Genomic DNA, 17,607 nt, shown 5'->3' with positions numbered 1-17,607 from the left:
TATTTACCTTTTTGATGGTCGTTGATGGCTCATGGAAGGAGAGTCACCTTCCATAAGGACTGTTGGTAACCTCTGGTGTGGCTTCTCTTCTTTTTTCTTTGGAGAAGAAACATTTTTGCTGATTAAAAACCTCTTAATTGACACCTTTTGCTTTCTGACTTGTAAGGTCTTACGAAGCTGAGGCATCACATTATTGTTCATCATGTTGATGATTGTCATAGCCAGACTTTTCTGAATGGAACTGTTCGGTAAAAGCCTGCACATCATTCCACTTTGCCAACATTGCCTTTATGAGCTCACTTGATGCTGTAGCAGCCATCTCCTCCTCAGATGTTCTCGAACCATCCGTTACTGGCTTTAAAATCCTCAATAAGCGCTGAACTTCCAGGTTGGCGCATGGCTATATCGGCGTGAATTAGCCGTGCTTTCTCGCATAAAATAGCTTTACTCGCGCTGTCGTCGGATAGCTGCTTTTCGTTAATCCAAATTAACAGAAGTTAATAGATTACAGTAAAGTCTCGTTATATCGATATTCAAGGGAGTCCGAAAAAATATCGATATAACCGGGACTATCTATATATCCGACCCTGTTTGCATGTAATTTTCTCCGTGCGTGCATAGAAATAGTATCGATATAACCGGGACTATCGATATATCCGATATCGATATAACGAGACTTTACTGTAATTTGTTTTTATATCGATTAATTTATTTTTTTATAAAGCCCCAATTCTGTGCTGTGCAATATTTTATAAATATAATCAATATTACAACTCCAAATAATATATTTTCCTGCCTCAAATGTAATTAGCGGCAACTCTGGAAACGGGCATCTCCAGTTGTGGAGGCAGAGAAAAAAATGTTCGTCAAAGCATGTTTGCAGCATGCCACTGTGCTTAACTTTGACATATTTGCAATGCAAAATAATCTCCATGTATTTTCATATTTAGTATATGTGTGATTGTAATTCACAGCAGTTTATCACATCTGTGTCTCCATTTATGCCGAGCGCTTCATCCAAAGGTTTTCCCTCAGCCCTCCATAGTTGTTTTGTTTTGGTCACATGTGGGCTGCCCCTGAGCCAGACCGCATGGCTTAGTTAGGTCTTTCGATTTACAGCGCCCAGTGAAGGAGTGTGAAACCTCACACGACACATTGTAGATAAATCGTCACAGTTCCTACAGGCAACCACTTTTGAAACCTTCAACTGTTTTGGTCAGATAGAATATACTATATTAATTTAAAACAGATTCTTATCTTACAGACAGTGTATTCAGGATGAACTTGATACAACTAGAATATACAATATCCGGACATTAAAAAAAACTGTCATCAAGACTTTTTGAACAAATAGAAGCTTCTACTAGAGACATAACGCAAATGTGGATGTACAACAATACCCATTTAAACTGTTGCAGAATGCAAGTTGCTATAGTCAAGTCTATTTAGCCAAATTTTTCAAGTACAATGTTCTGTTTCTTTCCCCCAGAACATTCATTTTAAATTGATGGCACGTACTATGCATATAGGAAAAACAATGGCACACATTGTATGGATGGATTTATACCACAACTTGGAATGCAAAAAAGTGCGTACTTTGATTCCAATATATCTAATGTTGTGAAGTGAAATTTAAATAAACAATCCAAAAAATGCTGTTTCCCCATTCATCTGATGGATTCCACCTACTTTCCTTCACAACATTGTCTCCAATTGGCTCCCTTTAAACATTTCGCTCGAGAAACCTCCCCCTTCTTGCATTGATACTCCACGTCACCACAGAAACTAACTCCTTTTTTTGCTCTTTGCCTTCACTGGTATTGTGTCATGGTGGCATAACCCAAAAAATAACAATGAATGATGTGAAGTGAGGTAAAACTGACATGTGTGAAAGCAAGTTTTTACTTGCTTTCTGAATTGAAGTCTTACTTGGTCTGTGGTGTCATTTTGAAAATGGGGTAAATAAACAAATACTGTGTGACTCTCATCCTTTTTCCATCTGTAAGAGCAAACGACAGGATATACTGGAAGGATTTTGGAATGCCATAGATTGCTCCATTCCCACAAATAGGTCCACGACAGGAAATCATTGACCATAACTCAATTGAATCAAGGTGGCATGTGGTAAAGATTTGGCAGGATGCCCCGTCTTATTCAATGCTGAAAAGGCCCCCCGTAAAAAAAAGAAAGCCCCCTCACATGCAGATGAAACACCAAAAAGGCATCCTTGATTTATTGCCGTAATACATGTCGAACTGCAAAGAGCTTCTTCTGCTTTCCGTCTTGCTGAATCTACAGTAAAGTCGATCTTTCCATCTTAATCTTTTTTTCTTTGAAAGGGTCTGACATCAGCACAAAATCCTTCCCCTCAGAAGGCAGATTGCTGTAGCCTTTAAGCCAGTACACGCGAAGAAAAAAATATATATAATGGCCATGTGTAGATCCATGAATCCAACCATCCATCCTTTTCTATTCTTAACATGTTCAAGCATCCCAGGGAGCTGGAGAGGATACCACTTGATTTGGGGAAAAATGTAGACTACACCCTGAACTGGTCGACGGCCAGTTGTATGGCACATGGAGAAAGACAACCGTTCATTCTTCTTTTTACGCAGTCGCTGAGTGGAGACTGAACCCATGTTGGGGTCATTGTGCTTCTTCTATGTGTCGGTCTGATTTCCATAAGGAAAGCACTCCAGACTGTATTGTATTTTGCTGTGTCGTCGACTCCTTTGCACTCTCAAATGTGATTGGCGATTGAACATCAAAACTGACCAGATTGATCAAAACAGCAGTTCCCCTGAGCCAAGATGATGAGTTCTTTCTCATTCTAACATCAAGTTGCAAGTGTAAGAGAATGAAAAGGGGAGCTTCTAATTTTGCAGCAGGGAGGATTTGTGTTTCTTGACCAGATGAACTTTAGAGCAAGACCTAATCTGGAAGACCGCTAAAACATCGTCCCATTATCTATGGCACAAATTTGATATTTCTGCTCTCTGTTGGCAATGAAGTTATTTCAAAAAAAGATGAAACCACATCAGAAAAGCTAGTTTTTAAAAACAACAAGTTAGGCGAAAATTCAAAGTGGAAAAGCCACGGTCAGTATTGTTGTTGATCTCTTAAAGTATTGAACTACATTCCAGTCAATGTCACACCACCTTTATTATGTGATTAGCTTGTGACATTTAGTTAGAATTGAATGCGCGTGACTGTGCACTTGCACTGGCTAAGCTCAGACACAGAGCATATTTTTTGTTGTTGTTGCAAAGATGACCTTTTGACTGCCAATAATTCTCATATTGAATCATTCCCAGTGTCCTTTCACTGACTTAATATTGTTACAATGCAGTGAGGTTCGGGGGCAAGAGTGCAACAAGAGAAAGGAATCGAGGTCCCAGTGACTGTGTCGATGATTTAGTGGAATGTGCCAAAGATGGACTCAAGTGGAGCATTTGTTTGTCGCTGTTGCACAAGCCAGGCAGTGGTCAGCCAAGAGTAAGCTGCCTCTGTCATCCAGAAACAACTAACAAACATGCAATTTGTTTTAAAGTTAATGTGCATCCTTTGAGAAGTTGAAAGACACCAAATATAACATTTGGGATGAGGTTCACTGCAGAGCCTTGTGGCTGTGAAGGGTGGATGGCAAAGAGGAATGCAAGACCCTGCAGAGAAGCCAATGAAAAGCAAAGCTTCAGTGGCTCCCGGCCGGCATGAAGAGATCTTCTTGGCCCTAAAAGTCATGTGCGTCCATTTAAATGAGAAGGCAATGCAGGACAGACATGCTTAGACTGCCAAGCCAACACGCTTGAGGAATGCCACAACAGCGGCCATGTGAGTCAGGAAAACAGCTCAGCAGCTCCCAGACTGTGTAAACATATGGCACTCCCCAAAAGGAAAGCTCATATCACAAAGAAAAACACATTGTCCCCCCCAGTCAAGGAATTCCGCGCATAGTAGGCCTAATGCTTTTGTGTTTGTATACCCCCCCAAAAAACATGTGCTGAATCTGTCACTCTGCGGTGTACCTCGACCACGCTGGAGTTCATCAACACAAAGTTGTCAACAGCTGCTGGGTGATGTCATGTGGAAGTTCTCCTCACTCTTCTCCTGCCCCAGCCCGCCCTCCCGGTGTGTATTTACAAGTCTCATTGGGTATTGCTGCAGACAACCCTACAGACCCACGGCCCTGCAAAGCTTCCTGAAGAATTTGCAGCAGCATGTTTTAACTGCCATCAAAGCAAATTCCACCTGATCACACTGTAGTCCCAACACTTGTGAGGGCGAGGGAGTTCCAGAGATGCAGGCATCCCACCAGCCCTCCGGCGCGGACTAAGTTTTGCATTCCAGCTAGTCTGCATTCCGGCTTTCTGTGAGTACAAACATGTTTAATGCTTTCTAAGTATGTGTCATACATCCTTTTGGTTACACTTTGAATGAATGTCTTGACAAATAACGTGAAGATCTTCGTTTAGATGCTCTATCCCTGCATTATTGGACTTGGGAGTTTTTTTTAGTAACATTCCCCACTTGGACCGAAGCTCTTCCTGACTGATCCATTGAGAGGCCTGCTGTGCTGTTGTTTCTCCAGCTCTCGAGAGACATCTGGTAGAATCATGTTCAGTTGAAGTTGTATCTCTCATGCCAACCAGAAGCTGGAAGTAAAATTTCCCTCTTCATCCCATCTGGGCCTTGGCGGTCTATTTTTGAATTTGAAGCAAGATCATAGTCGTGTTGCCCGCCTGTGTTTCAATTGCTCCCTTTTGTGCAGCTCAACACAATCTGTTGAGCTGAACAAAAGGCAGCAACTTAATCTGTTTGCTGCTGACTGAACAGCATGTACTTTACATGATCTACGTAGCAGACGATCTTTGTTTCGTTGAAGGATATTTGCTCAGGAAATTGGCTCAGTCACTCATCTAAGTTGGGCCTCTGGACGCTGATTAAGTACATTGTGGCTTGTATTTGAGGAGCTTACAGTTGATTGAGAGTCAGTTCAGCTTTTTGGTTTGATGAAGAAGCACAAATGATTCGTCTTAGTTCTGGTGATTCAAAGGGGGATCCATAAAGGTGTATCCAGTATCTTTGCTTTCAAGGAATATACAATTTATTTTGCATGTCAGGAACGTCTCGTCTTGTTTTTTCATGATACTGTACTAAGTGTATCATCAAGGTCAGATAATATCTCACCGATGTCACCTCATCTCATCTCATTTTCCGTACCGCTTATTCCTCATTAGGGTCGCGGGGGTTGCTGGAGCCTATCTCAGCTGTTTTCGGGCACGAGGCGGGGGACTCCCTGAATTGGTTGGCAATCGCAGGGCACACAAAGACATACAACAGTCACTCTCACACTCACACCTAGGGACAATTTGGAGTGGTCAATCTGCCTGCAATGCATGTTTTTTGGAGTGTGGGAGGAAACCGGAGGACACGGAGAAAACCCACGCGGGTCCGGGGAGCATGCAAGCTCCACACAGGGAGGCCGGACCGGGACGCGAACCGGCGACCTCTGCACTGTGAAGCCGGTGTGCTAACCACTTGACTACCGGGCCGCCCCCCGATGTCACCTGGTGTGGTTAATTTATTACCTGACTTTGTGCGTAGTAATCATATCGACTATATTTTCTGGCTTATCGATAATCACACCAGCCTCTTCTAGTTTGTTCATTATTACACCTTAGAGTCTGCTTGATTCTGTTGCTGCACCTCTGACTACAAAGTCTCTTGTTACTTTTCCAAATAGAATCATAAGACAATGTAACCACATTGTGCTGAATTGTTTGACTTTGATGGTTGACACACCCAGACATTAATAGTCATGATTTTTTTGGAAACACTTTTCAATATTATAATGAGAAAGAAGCTATTTTAATTTCTCAACCTTGTACTGCATGTCCAGGAAGCAGGATCATGAAAAACATGAGTGCCACTGTCAATTGTTACAAGCACTTTATTGTAAAAGTGCTGAGCCAGCAACCAGCGGAACCAAATGGTAGCTCACAGAAAATAAAACGTACAATTTTTTTTGTCAAGCTTACATTTGCTGGAGGCCATGATAAATCCAAATCAGATCTCATAGACTCAGACAGGTCGACCAGCAGAGGGACCCGAAATGTCCGATCAGCATGGACCATCTGTGCTGCTGCAGATGGGATCACTCTCTCTGCACATTAAACCCAATGTCACACACTCGATGAATGGAAAGTAATAGCCTAAGCCCCAAGCATCATTTCTAGGTACCCTCCCACATACCTCCCTCACCCCACCCCAGCTAGCAAATATGTCCAATGGATTATCATTGCAGTCATTCACGTGTCAATGTGTGGATTAAAACAGTCAGGATACTTGGGATGACCTCTCACTGGCACAATGAACCCTGTTCTGGAGTTGGATAGCACTACGATTAAATTCCTTGTATAGCAAACTGTCTTTTCTTTCACCAATACTTATTTGGCCTCTTTGTCGAAAACTTTTCAAAGTGGTGTAAAGATTTAAGTGCTTGATCTGCGGTCACCCCCCCCACATCATTCTGGCCTGGTATTCCCCATGCAGATGGCCATTTTAACATGTGGTCTGTTAGTGCTAATCACACTAAAGCCCAGTACAAGAAAATGGCTATCCCAAAATGAATGATTAGTGGATGTGAGCCATTTGATTCGTTTATAAACATGAAGAGCATTGTCATGTTCAGATCGTAGATCTTTTTCTGTGGTCCTGACAAAAGGGACCATACGCGTCATTCGATTGTATCTCAAAGAAAATGATACCAACAAAGCGTGAAAACGAATAGCTTACAAAAGGACAGTATCCTAGGCATGACAATCCATAGTCATGGCCTCATTGCTCTTTATCCACAGTTTGTTACAGAGAAGCAAGCACTCGGTTGGCCTAAGTGTTCTCATTAAGCTGTTATCCCTTATCCCCCATTATCCTCATGGTTTTTTTTGAAACTGTCTGCACCCCCCCCCCCCCCTCTTGTTCCTGCAGCAGATGTTTATAAAAAAAGAGAGACCGCTCTTCCAACCTTTAACTCAAGCACACACACTGATGCACAAACTACCACCCATCATCCTGGTATCTAATTAGGCTTCCAGCACAAAGACTCCCAGATGTCAGAGTCCTCCTGGCCTTCTTTGATTGCCTCCTTTCCACACCACCGACTGGCTGGATGGCCGGCTGGGGGTTGCGTACGCTGTAGGCGTCGACACGTGTCACTCTGCGGAGGTCACCGCCAGACGCTTTAACATACCAGTAATTGCTTTAGGTGTAAATCACAGGAAATCAGGGGGGAGGGAGGACAGTCCAGAATAACGCAGTAAAAACTGTACAACCCTCCCTTTGCCAGAGAGAGAGAGAGAGAGAGCAGAGAGAGAGAGCGAGGGAGAGGGAGTAAGAGAGGGAGAGCCATAAAACTTTCCATTTTATTTTTACGAAAACTGGAATTCCCTCCAAGTTGTGTGTCTCTACGATTATTGCACTTTCCAACTCCAACAGGCAAGTAGAGTGGAGGCAAATCATTGTTTGGTTTGTTCAACAAATGATAGAATATTTTATCAGCTTCCTTATCTGATCGAACACAATTATGTGTTTACTTATCACTTCCGATTAGTCCACAACCTCCTCCCAGGCACTTCCTGTGCCATGACGAAAAAGGCACTATTCTCTCGCCGTCAGGTCAGCGCAATCAGGTGCAGAGCTGACAATTTCTCATGACACCACTGCCCCCAACACCACGACAACCCTCCAACACATACATCCACTTTCCCTGCACTAAGTGAAGCTGCAGGCTGTTTCATTTACATGAAATCTAAGCTTTAAACATGTACTGTAATTATCCTACAATGTGAAGTCAGTCTTTAAAGGCTGCATATCTCACATCCTGTTCACTGATTAGTCGGCTTCCACAGACCGCCTGTGGACATTTAGAAATGGGGCAGCGGGTTTGAAAATGCATCGTGGTGTACTGAGGCATCGCGTCGATCATTTTGGATTTGGTGGTGTGACACTGAACAGGATGTGTCATGCTGATGTGCGAGGATGTTTGACAAGTGCACTCACGCAGTGGAGGCCTTGCAATGCAGCTCCTGCCACACGGGCACACCAACGACACGATTCAAAGTCTTTTGAATGCTTTCAATCATCTTTGTATTAATTTAATGACCAGCTATATTAGAATTTGCTAAGCAGGTAAGAGGTCACATTGTTAAGGCCATTGCCCCCAGGACATCCATCATCTGAACTTTGACCTTTCCCTTGGCGGTGAGGAAGTATGGTGAGTCCTCTTTGCCCAGCAATGGCCGGGTCTCTTTGTACAGGAGTAGTATGCATAAAGTGAAGTGTTTATCTTCGGCTGTGGCCTTAGCCAGGTCGAACTGGTTCCCAGCGCTGTTTGGAGAGGCCTAGAAAAACAAAGGGCTCAGGGTGGGTGGAAGGGGTGGGAAGATCGAGCTTTGCGAAGGGAAAAGGGAGGGAACTTGGACTCTGATCTTGTGTAGAAGGTGAAAATTTCAACAAGAATGAAAAGCTGCCGGACGTAAGGTGGTGGTGACTCTTTCTCCACCCCTTTCCCTCCCTGCAGAGCGCCCAGGTGCTTGAGACGCTGCCGGACAGAGGAGCCTTCAGCAGAAATGTGGAGAGTAACAATCAAGTAAAAGGCTTTTCCACCAGCCCTCCGGTAAGAAATATAGAACCATACTTCTTGTGACGTTCTTCAGGTTCAGGATGCGCTCATTGCTCATACAAATATCTCTCATGCTTAGTCAGTCTCTGGGGAAGATATCATTTTTCTGTGTGGGTAGTCTCTTCTCTGAAGCAGCATCAGAAGTACTGATTTACAACCTAAATTGTAATTACTAATATGCTTTATGAAATTGTCTTTATGTCATCAAATTTCTGTTGGCTTCACTGTTTTGAGTACATGAACGGGGAGGTTAGATTTGCATGCCCATTTAGATTTCAATCTCTGTGTGTTGCAGCCAAGTGTTGTAAACACTTCAATCTAATCTTAACCGGTAGTGCTCGGGCCCATTTTAGCCAGTGAAGGCTAACAATTTCTGAAAAGCAATACCGTGCAAGCCTTATTTTGGGATATAATTGTACCTTAAATTCCACAGTGGAATATAAAAATAACAAAAGAAACACACGTAATGAAACAGTAGGACACACTTTGACTCCATAGAGAGGAGTATTGATTTACAACCTAAATTGTAATTATGTACTAATTTGCTTCATGAAATTGTCTTTATGTCATCAAATTTCTGTTGGCTGCACTGTTTTGAGTACATGAACGGGGAGGTGAGATTTGCTTGTCCATTTAGATTTCAATCTCTGTGTGTTGCAGCCAAGTGTTGTAAACACTTCAATCTCGTCTTAATCGGTAGTGCTCGGCCACATAATTCAAACTGGATTAGCGAGCGATTGGATCAGATTTCAGTTGAGTCCTCAGAGCATTGGCATTTATCCGCTGATCAGTTGGTCAGAGCAAAACTGTTCGACTAGAAAAAAACACAACTGTTGTGATCCACATTAACATGTTTAATCTTGAGCATTTCTGGTGAATGTGATATGTTTTTATTTCAATGTTTAATATTTGGTCATGTTCTATCCTCTCTGAACACAATACGTCTGTGTAAACTCTCAGTCGTACAGGAGTGGTCCATCGATGAAAAGGTTTCTTCAGCCGGCATTTGTACTTTTTTTCAAAAAAGTTTTTCAAAAAAGTTTTCTTCAGCCGTTATCTGTACTTTTTTGAAAAAAGTACAGATGACGGCTGAAGAAACCTTTTCATCGATCTGAACACAATACAATACATGTTGATTTATATAGCGCTTTAACAATAGCTGAAGCTGGAACAAAGCGCTTAACATGGACAGCTATCACATACAGGACATAAAGCAGTCACAAAGATAGAAGAAAGCATCAGGGAGTGAAACCAAGATCAAGTCGGAATCATGCTGAGTCGAATGCCAAAGAGTACAAGTGAGTTTTGAGACAGGTTTTAAAGATGGGCAGCGAGGGGGCTTGCCGAATGTTCAGTGGCAGGTCATTCCAGAGAGTGGGAGCAGCAACGGAAAAGGCTCCATCCCCTCTGAGCCTCCGATTAGTTTTTGTCTTTTATTTGTATTTTATTATTTATATATTGATGTCTGGTCAGCAGACTTTAGGCGCCGGGAAGGTGTGTAGGGGTGGATGAGCTCGGAGAGGTAATAAGGACAGAGGCCATTTAAAGATTTGAAGACAAATAATAAGATCTTGAAAAGAACTATAGGGAATAGTGAGCCAGTGAAGGGAAGCCAGAGTAGGAGTTATGTGCTCCCTCCTACGAGTACAAGTCAAGAGGCGAGCAGCAGCATTCTGGACCTGCTGGAGACGCTTCATTTATGGATGATGTAGACATGTGTCTGCTGTCATGTTTTGGATGGTATTGCTGATTTTTGTCAATGCAACATCATGGTGGTAGTATGAAGAGATGGATTTGGAGCCTTGTGTACAAAATGAACAACCTATCACTTTCGTGTACATAAATGCCTCATGCGGGTTTCATTGACAGAAACGGCTCCATTGGAGCGTTCACTGCAGTTTTGTCACATGTCCTATTACGTCTTCTTTCTTTCAATCATTAAAGCCCCCGCATGGTATGGTGCCATGCACATATGTGCAAGGTTTGGGAAGCACAACAGAGCCGTGGCCAGTTGATTGACTGGCAATTGTCAGAGGTGGAAACTTACTGTACCCTTCGGTTAACTGAAAGTGAATCTTTTGGCAAGTGCCTCTTTGAAATGTCAAGTGCAGCCAAGCACTGCATTGTGTTGCATTTAACCCCACCCTCCTCTCAGCCGTAGCCATAATCACTCCCATGTCTCATATGTGTATATGAAAGCCGTTGCTATGCAGGAAATATGAATCACCGGTTCGTGTCGTAGTGTCAGTGGAGAATAATGGGCCACTGGATTTATTATTTCTTATCCCCTCGTTAATAAGCAGTAACATATTACCTACAATGAGTTCACACCAAACATCTACAATTCAGTAAAACAATGATGTGCGAAACCTCTTCAACCCATTTTCATTTGAATACATTGCAAAGATGTGGTACTTTATAGTCAACTTGGAGTTGTTGTTTTTTTTTTTAATCATGGTGGTGAGCAGGCTATTCTGAATGGGTTTTCTCCGGCTACTCTGATTTCCTCCCACATTACAGAAACATGCAGTGCAGGTTAAGGGAATACAAAATTGTCCCGAGGTGTGATTGTTCACAGGAATGGTTGTTCATCGATGTGTGCCCTGTGATTAGCTGGCAGACAGTGCAGGGTGTACCCTGACAACTGCTCCAAGACCTCTGGTATAGACTCCAAAACACCCATGACCAGAGTGAGGGTAAGCAGATTCCAAGATGGATGCCTGTAACATGTTCAAAAATAGCTTGGACAGGGTCATGTTTAAATGCGAGACAGGTCTGAGTCACGTTGAAGGTGTAGCGAATATAAGGATTTCCTTTCAGTGCTTCAAGCAATTTAGCCTCACTGAAACTGTCCAGCCTTGCAGAATCACAATGACAGCGTAAAATAACTTTTATAAACATTTCCTCCCTAATGCAAGGTGAAAACTTTGAGACGGCCCAGTGACCGCGAACCACGGGCCCATTTTAGCCAGTGAAGGCTAACAATTTCTGAAAAGCGATACCGGCCTTATTTTGGGATATAATTGTACCTTAAATTCCACAGTGGAATATAAAAATAACAAAAGAAACACACGCAATGACACAGTAGGACACACTTTGATTCCATAGAGAGGAGTGGAGGTGAGCAAACGTAAATGGCAGAACTTTGGAATATCGTCATCCAGTGAGATGTTCCAAAAAGTCACATGTTACTTGAGTCACCTGAGTTACCCGTGTTATATCTCCCATGCGCAAGAGTATTGACGTGGATTATATGATTTGGAACACCTCCCTCTTCAAGAAATCATCCAGCTGTCGGCTTCCTCAAAGCTTTAGGCTCAATTCACGATTAACTTTGAGGCTTTTTGTTGGTGGAAGGTGTGAAGGGAGTGGACTCTGAGTCAGCGGTATCTACATTTTACTGATGTGATTCACCACGCTACTTGCTTCCTTTTGGCAACGAGGCTGGGTGCATTGTCTAAACTGAACCAGGTGGCACAGCTTGGGAAGGACCCAATGTGGGCACGGAGTAACTGGGGCAAAGCATTACATAAGAGCAGTGTTGCTGGGTTGATTTCATAGGACTATTTATTTTTATCACTGGCCATCCGCCTGTGGTGGAGACGCTTGTCGTTACGCGGGGATGTGCACGGTGAGCGGCTGCCAGTGAGATTTTAAACCAGGTCACTGACAAAGTGCGGCAGGGGGTCAATCGTAGAAAGAACTGGCTCAGTGTGCCAAAAGTTCTATTGAGGTAAGATTTTGGTGATATTTTGCCATCTATCTATCTATCTATCTATCTATCTATCTATCTATCTATCTATCTATCTATCTATCTATCTATCTATCTATCTATCTATCTATCTATCTATCTATCTATCTATCTATCTATCTATCTATCTATCTATCTATCTATCTATCTATCTATCTATCTATCTATCTATCTATCTATCTGCTTCTCTATTATGTGTATCTAGCTAGCTAGATACACATGATAGAGAAGCACTTGTGTCCATCTTTATTAGATTTGCGACCTTTGTGCTCAGAACTGTAAAATGAAACAAGTACATTTGTTGCTCCTTCTTTGTGGAGGGTGAAAGGACATTTGTGGATTAGATGGGATGGACTGTACTATTTTCTCACGGTTGAAGCAAAGTGTGAGCTAAATGGCAAAGAGACAAACCCCCTCTTTCCCTCACCCATTACAATGTACACAACAATGAAATTGCTTTTTTGATGTTATGTAACTTGTTGTACAAATTGCTATCTCTCTCACGCTCTATCTCTCACAGACAGAGACGCGCACGCACACACACACACACACACACACATTATGCCTCTTGCCATTGCCATTTGCACACGCAGTTTAAGATGTAATTATTTATTCAGCACATCATTCATTTTGTTTATTTTTGCTTGATTGATAAAATATAGAAGAACATTTCCACAAAATCTTGTGGAATGGCATGACGTTAAAGCAATCGTTTTGATATATATATATATATATATATATATATATATATATATAGAGAGAGAGAGAGAGAGAGAGAGAGAGAGAGAGAGAGAGAGAGAGAGAGAGAGAGAGAGAGAGAGAGAGAGAGAGAGAGAGAGAGAAACCATGGGCCAAGTGAATGCTTAGATGAGTGGTCATGAACTCCATTGAGTGCCATAACACTTCCTGTTATAAATAACTAACCAAAAGAGGCTCGTCGCTATCGCCAATTTTGCAGTGATGAATGCATTTTCTCAAAGCGTGGAATTATAAGCCTGTCCTCGCTGCACATCCTTGCTTGCGCTCTCATCTGCACTTGTTTTGTATTTGCTTGAGTCTGATGTGTGCGGATAACAAGAGGCAAAAGTGAAAACACTGCACAAGAGCATGGGGGAAGTTAATAGTAATCGCAAAAGCTCCATATTGCAGATTGTAAGGAGTCACTCAAACAATATATTCCACAAATCCTTTTCTCTGAGCCTATATATCAGGTTACAAGGATGAACGAGTATCAGTAAAAATAGCTCATAATTAGCTCTAATTCAGACTGGGAACTAAACTAAGGAGATGAGTGACTTTGCAAGAGAAACCTGTTGAAATCCGATTGTTTCCCGCACTGCCAGGAAGGATAAAACTGACATTAAAAGGAGTCATTTAGGAAGAATTGTTTTGTTTTCTCAGACGTTGTTTTCAGAGTCATTACTGGACCGACCCAACCCTTTAATTTTTTTGCTGCCACTTCATTCTGGAGTAGCCGGTTAGAGCACAACTGCCTGTAAAACTTGGATGTGTAGAGTCACACATGTTTTAAATCCTTCGCCTGAGTATTAGCATTTATTTCCAGCTTGCTGGATTCTCTGTCACCACTCACCTCTGTTTTGGGACCAATTACAGAAGATTGTAGAAAATTTGCTTCACAGGGAAATTAGCTGAGACGCAAGGTAATTCCAAGCACTTTGGGTGGCCGCCAACCTTTCTAACTGACCTGATATTTTCTCAGCTTGGCACAAATGCACTTGAACCTCTGCCGAACAGTGAAATCTCTGACCTCTGCTCCGGGTTGCGTGTTTCAACTCAATAATAATGCTCACGGAAAGTCACCAAAGTTGATTGTTTGTTATCATGATTCTCTTATCTTTTCTGCATCCGTGTCTACAAATTATTTAGGATGTGCAACTGTTTTGTTTGGACACTTCTCCGTCTTTATTAAGGTCTTTTCTGGTGACAGCCTGCATTTTGTGCTGCAGATTGATTGGACAGTTATCCAGAAAATTTCAAAAAACGTTATTACTAATCTCATTAGATTAATGGAACAGGGTCGTACAGTTGTCAATAAACATTCTTTAATATATATCAAAGTAAGATCAAACATACATATAAGTCAGGGGTCTCAAACTCACGGCCCGCGGGCCAACTGCGGCCCCCAAAGAATATTTTGCGGCCCGCCTTGATATGAAAGATTAATGTTAGTGAGGCCCGCATGATTGATGATGAAACTTGTGTGTGAATCTGAACAAGTAGGCAAGAAAAGCCATGTTTGACAGTTCATATTCAATATTTTCTTTATGTTAAGAAAGCTAAAGGTTAAAAAACTATTAATGCAGACATTTAAAATAATTTGTTTTCCTGTGGTTTTCTCAGTTGTCTGTATCTGTCTTATGATCATTCTAATTATTTTATTTATGTATTAATGGTTAATTTATTTTTTATTAATTTTTCCATTTATTCATTTAATTCATTTTGTGTGTGTTGAAAATAAAGATTTTGAGAACTTTGGAATGTTTTATCTATGCTTTTCTTGTGGAAATCATGATGCGGCCCAGCCTCACCCAGACTCTGCCTCCAGCGGCCCCCGGGTAAATTGAATCTGAGACCCCTGATATAAGTGTATGTTGAATCTATATAATCATAAATTAGGATATCCAGGATTTATAGTATTGCACATTATGTGTATTATTTTTAATATAAAAAAAGATAATCAACTCTTCCGATCAGAATGACGATCAATGTCCCAGTTGTGGTGTGGTGGCAGGAAGTCAACAACAAAATTTACATTTGTTTATAGTATGGAAATGAGTTTGCGTCTTCCAAGCATAGGCTAACAGGATTGGTTGCGCAGATTAAAAACCATGGTGATTTAGAGGGATGTGTGTGCACGTGCGTGTGTGTGTGCGTGTTTGCGTGCGTGTGTGTGTGTGTGTGTGTGTGCGTGCGCGTGTGTGAAGGTTCATTCAATGATTTCTCTCTCTTTAGTTGATGACTGAATGTGTGCTGTGAGATCATCATTAAGAGATGGTTTATGGTCGCTGCCAAGTAATGCAGTTCTAAAGGATGCATGAGGAGAAACTTCATTTTTGATGACACGCATTTTCATGATGGACTATTGCACAAGTGCACGACATGACTTTTTACTTGTTTGAAACCCATGTCTGAGATGAAGACATATTCAGCAATCTATTTCATAAACAAGATGAGTGGATGAGTGGCTGAAAACAAAACAATGGTAATTGCTGAAAACAATTACCGTATTTTCCGGAATATAAGGCGCACCCCCAATGAATGGTGTATTTTCAAACTTTTTCCATATATAAGGTGCACCACCCTATAAGCCGCACCTTCAATGAATGAAACAAGTTTTGGAAATATGATATATAAATATATAAAGGTTTTCCAAATATAAGGCACACCACATAATAAGGCACTACAGTAGAGGCTGTGGTTAGTTACTACCATTACAAGGGGAAATGGAGTCGGGGGCTGCTGACAGTAGTTGCAAGACCTGTTGTGGCTCAATATTACTTCACATATAAGGCGCAGCGCTGAATGAGGCGCCAGAGCATCTTTTGAAGAAAATTAAGTCTTTTGGGTGTGCCTTATACATGGGAAAATACGGTAATTTTCAGGAATATATGTCACGGTCCGATTGCAAACCTGCACCTTCATACAGTTCGACTGAAAAACTTGCAACCATGCCGCTTTGGTCATAAATTTTGCCCGGCTCGGCATGTCACATGAGCAAAACACTACCTGGCTCTCGGCTCATATTAATCATCACCGCAGCCAACAGTTTATGCTCTCTGGTAGACAGCAGTCTAATAATTCAGTAAGAAGGGCCACTTAGTAAGTAAAGGCAGTTACAGATGAGTCTGCTTTTAAACGAACACAGACTTAACAAGTTATGTTGTCAGTGTTTTTATAATTAGTTTCAGAAAAATAGAGGATGAAGTATTTGATGTACACATGTAAAGGTTCCCTCTTTTTCTTCTTAAGTGTTCTCAGTGTATTCTGCGTACAGTGGAAGTTTGAGTCTAAACAAAAGTTTCCCCCCAAAAAACTCTTGCATTTCTGGCTTAATTTCAGTGTACAAAAGGTCTTCACATAGCATAGAGAAGCCAGCGACTATGGTATATAGATGTGCCACTTCTTACACCGCATTATTATTCTTTTTTGGATGGCGCATTGCTGTCAACTGGAAACCAGAGTCATTCCCTCTGCAGCAAAAGGCCAAAATATCTCCATCTGTTGGCAAAAGTCGGCAGTCTCTCATTCAATCAGCAATGATGACGGAAAGGGTAGTTTAAAAAAATCATTCTTCAGCATAATTTTGTTTTTGGCCTCAAACCGATTCATTATATTTCCATTCATTTAAATTACAAACATGACCTGTTTTAAGACCATTTCTCGGGGATCCCGGAACCAATGAGGTTTCATAACTTCATTGTTTGTTCACAAGCCTCATTGTGGAGCAGCATGAGGCATATCCAGTGGTCCATCCAATATGATTGAAAATGCAGAGTTATCGCTCACTGTATTTGAAACATGAAAACACTTAAAGCACACCCATGAGGATGATTAAATTTGGGGGGCAGACATGATTTTAGACAAGACATTTGACTGCCCGCGACAACACACACAGACACAAACGGACACACCACGAAGAAAGCACACATCCACACAGAGCAGCTGGAACTCAGCTGGGGAAGAAGTGGGGAATTAGGTGGAAAAAGGGGCAGAAGGCAAGTAGCAGACATGAGCGAGGATGAGCCAGGTCCATAGGATCAGGAATGTTCCTCTGCTTGAACAACTGGCGGTGAGTGTCATCCCTCCATCCCATCCGTTGAAGAAGAAACTGGGGCACTGATAATCAGGCTGCCCTCCAGTCTGGGCGAATTTATAACCACATACGGGACATTTGCTCAGGCGCGAAATTCAGGAGCTTAGAAGATGATGACTTTTTGGGGCCAGCTCGAGGATGTATAAGCAAGTATGCATGTGCGTTTATGGTTTGACTCCGATCAGTGACATTCCAATATTTTTATGCGAAGTTATTTGATCTTATCTGTGGTGCACTGTGCGCATAGGGAACCATATCTGTGGAGCATGAATGTAGGTCACTTGCAGACAAGCTGTGATGCAAATAATTGCGCGCCACATCCTGACTTGCTCCATATCTCGA

At 41.9% G+C, this 17,607-nt stretch overlaps 1 protein-coding gene across 1 annotated transcript in view; it reads left to right on the top strand.

Annotated features, from left to right (window-relative positions):
• Positions 1 to 2,480: 2,480 nt before the first annotated feature.
• Positions 2,481 to 17,607, top strand: part of LOC148903377 (nck-associated protein 5-like) — a 93,249-nt gene continuing 78,122 nt past the window's right edge. The window contains exons 1-4 of the mRNA XM_089015838.1: positions 2,481 to 2,568; positions 3,350 to 3,495; positions 4,352 to 4,369; positions 8,579 to 8,674. Of these exons, the coding sequence (XP_088871964.1) occupies positions 2,481 to 2,568; positions 3,350 to 3,495; positions 4,352 to 4,369; positions 8,579 to 8,674 (348 nt within the window). The remainder of the gene's footprint in view (positions 2,569 to 3,349; positions 3,496 to 4,351; positions 4,370 to 8,578; positions 8,675 to 17,607) is intronic.

The sequence above is a fragment of the Hippocampus bargibanti genome, linkage group LG01 (genome assembly GCF_051943395.1).
Source record: "Hippocampus bargibanti isolate YZ-2025 linkage group LG01, ASM5194339v1, whole genome shotgun sequence".
Taxonomy (NCBI): Eukaryota; Metazoa; Chordata; class Actinopteri; order Syngnathiformes; family Syngnathidae; genus Hippocampus; species Hippocampus bargibanti.
The sequence above is the reverse complement of the archived record's forward strand: the minus strand, read 5'-3'. Positions and strand labels throughout refer to the sequence as shown.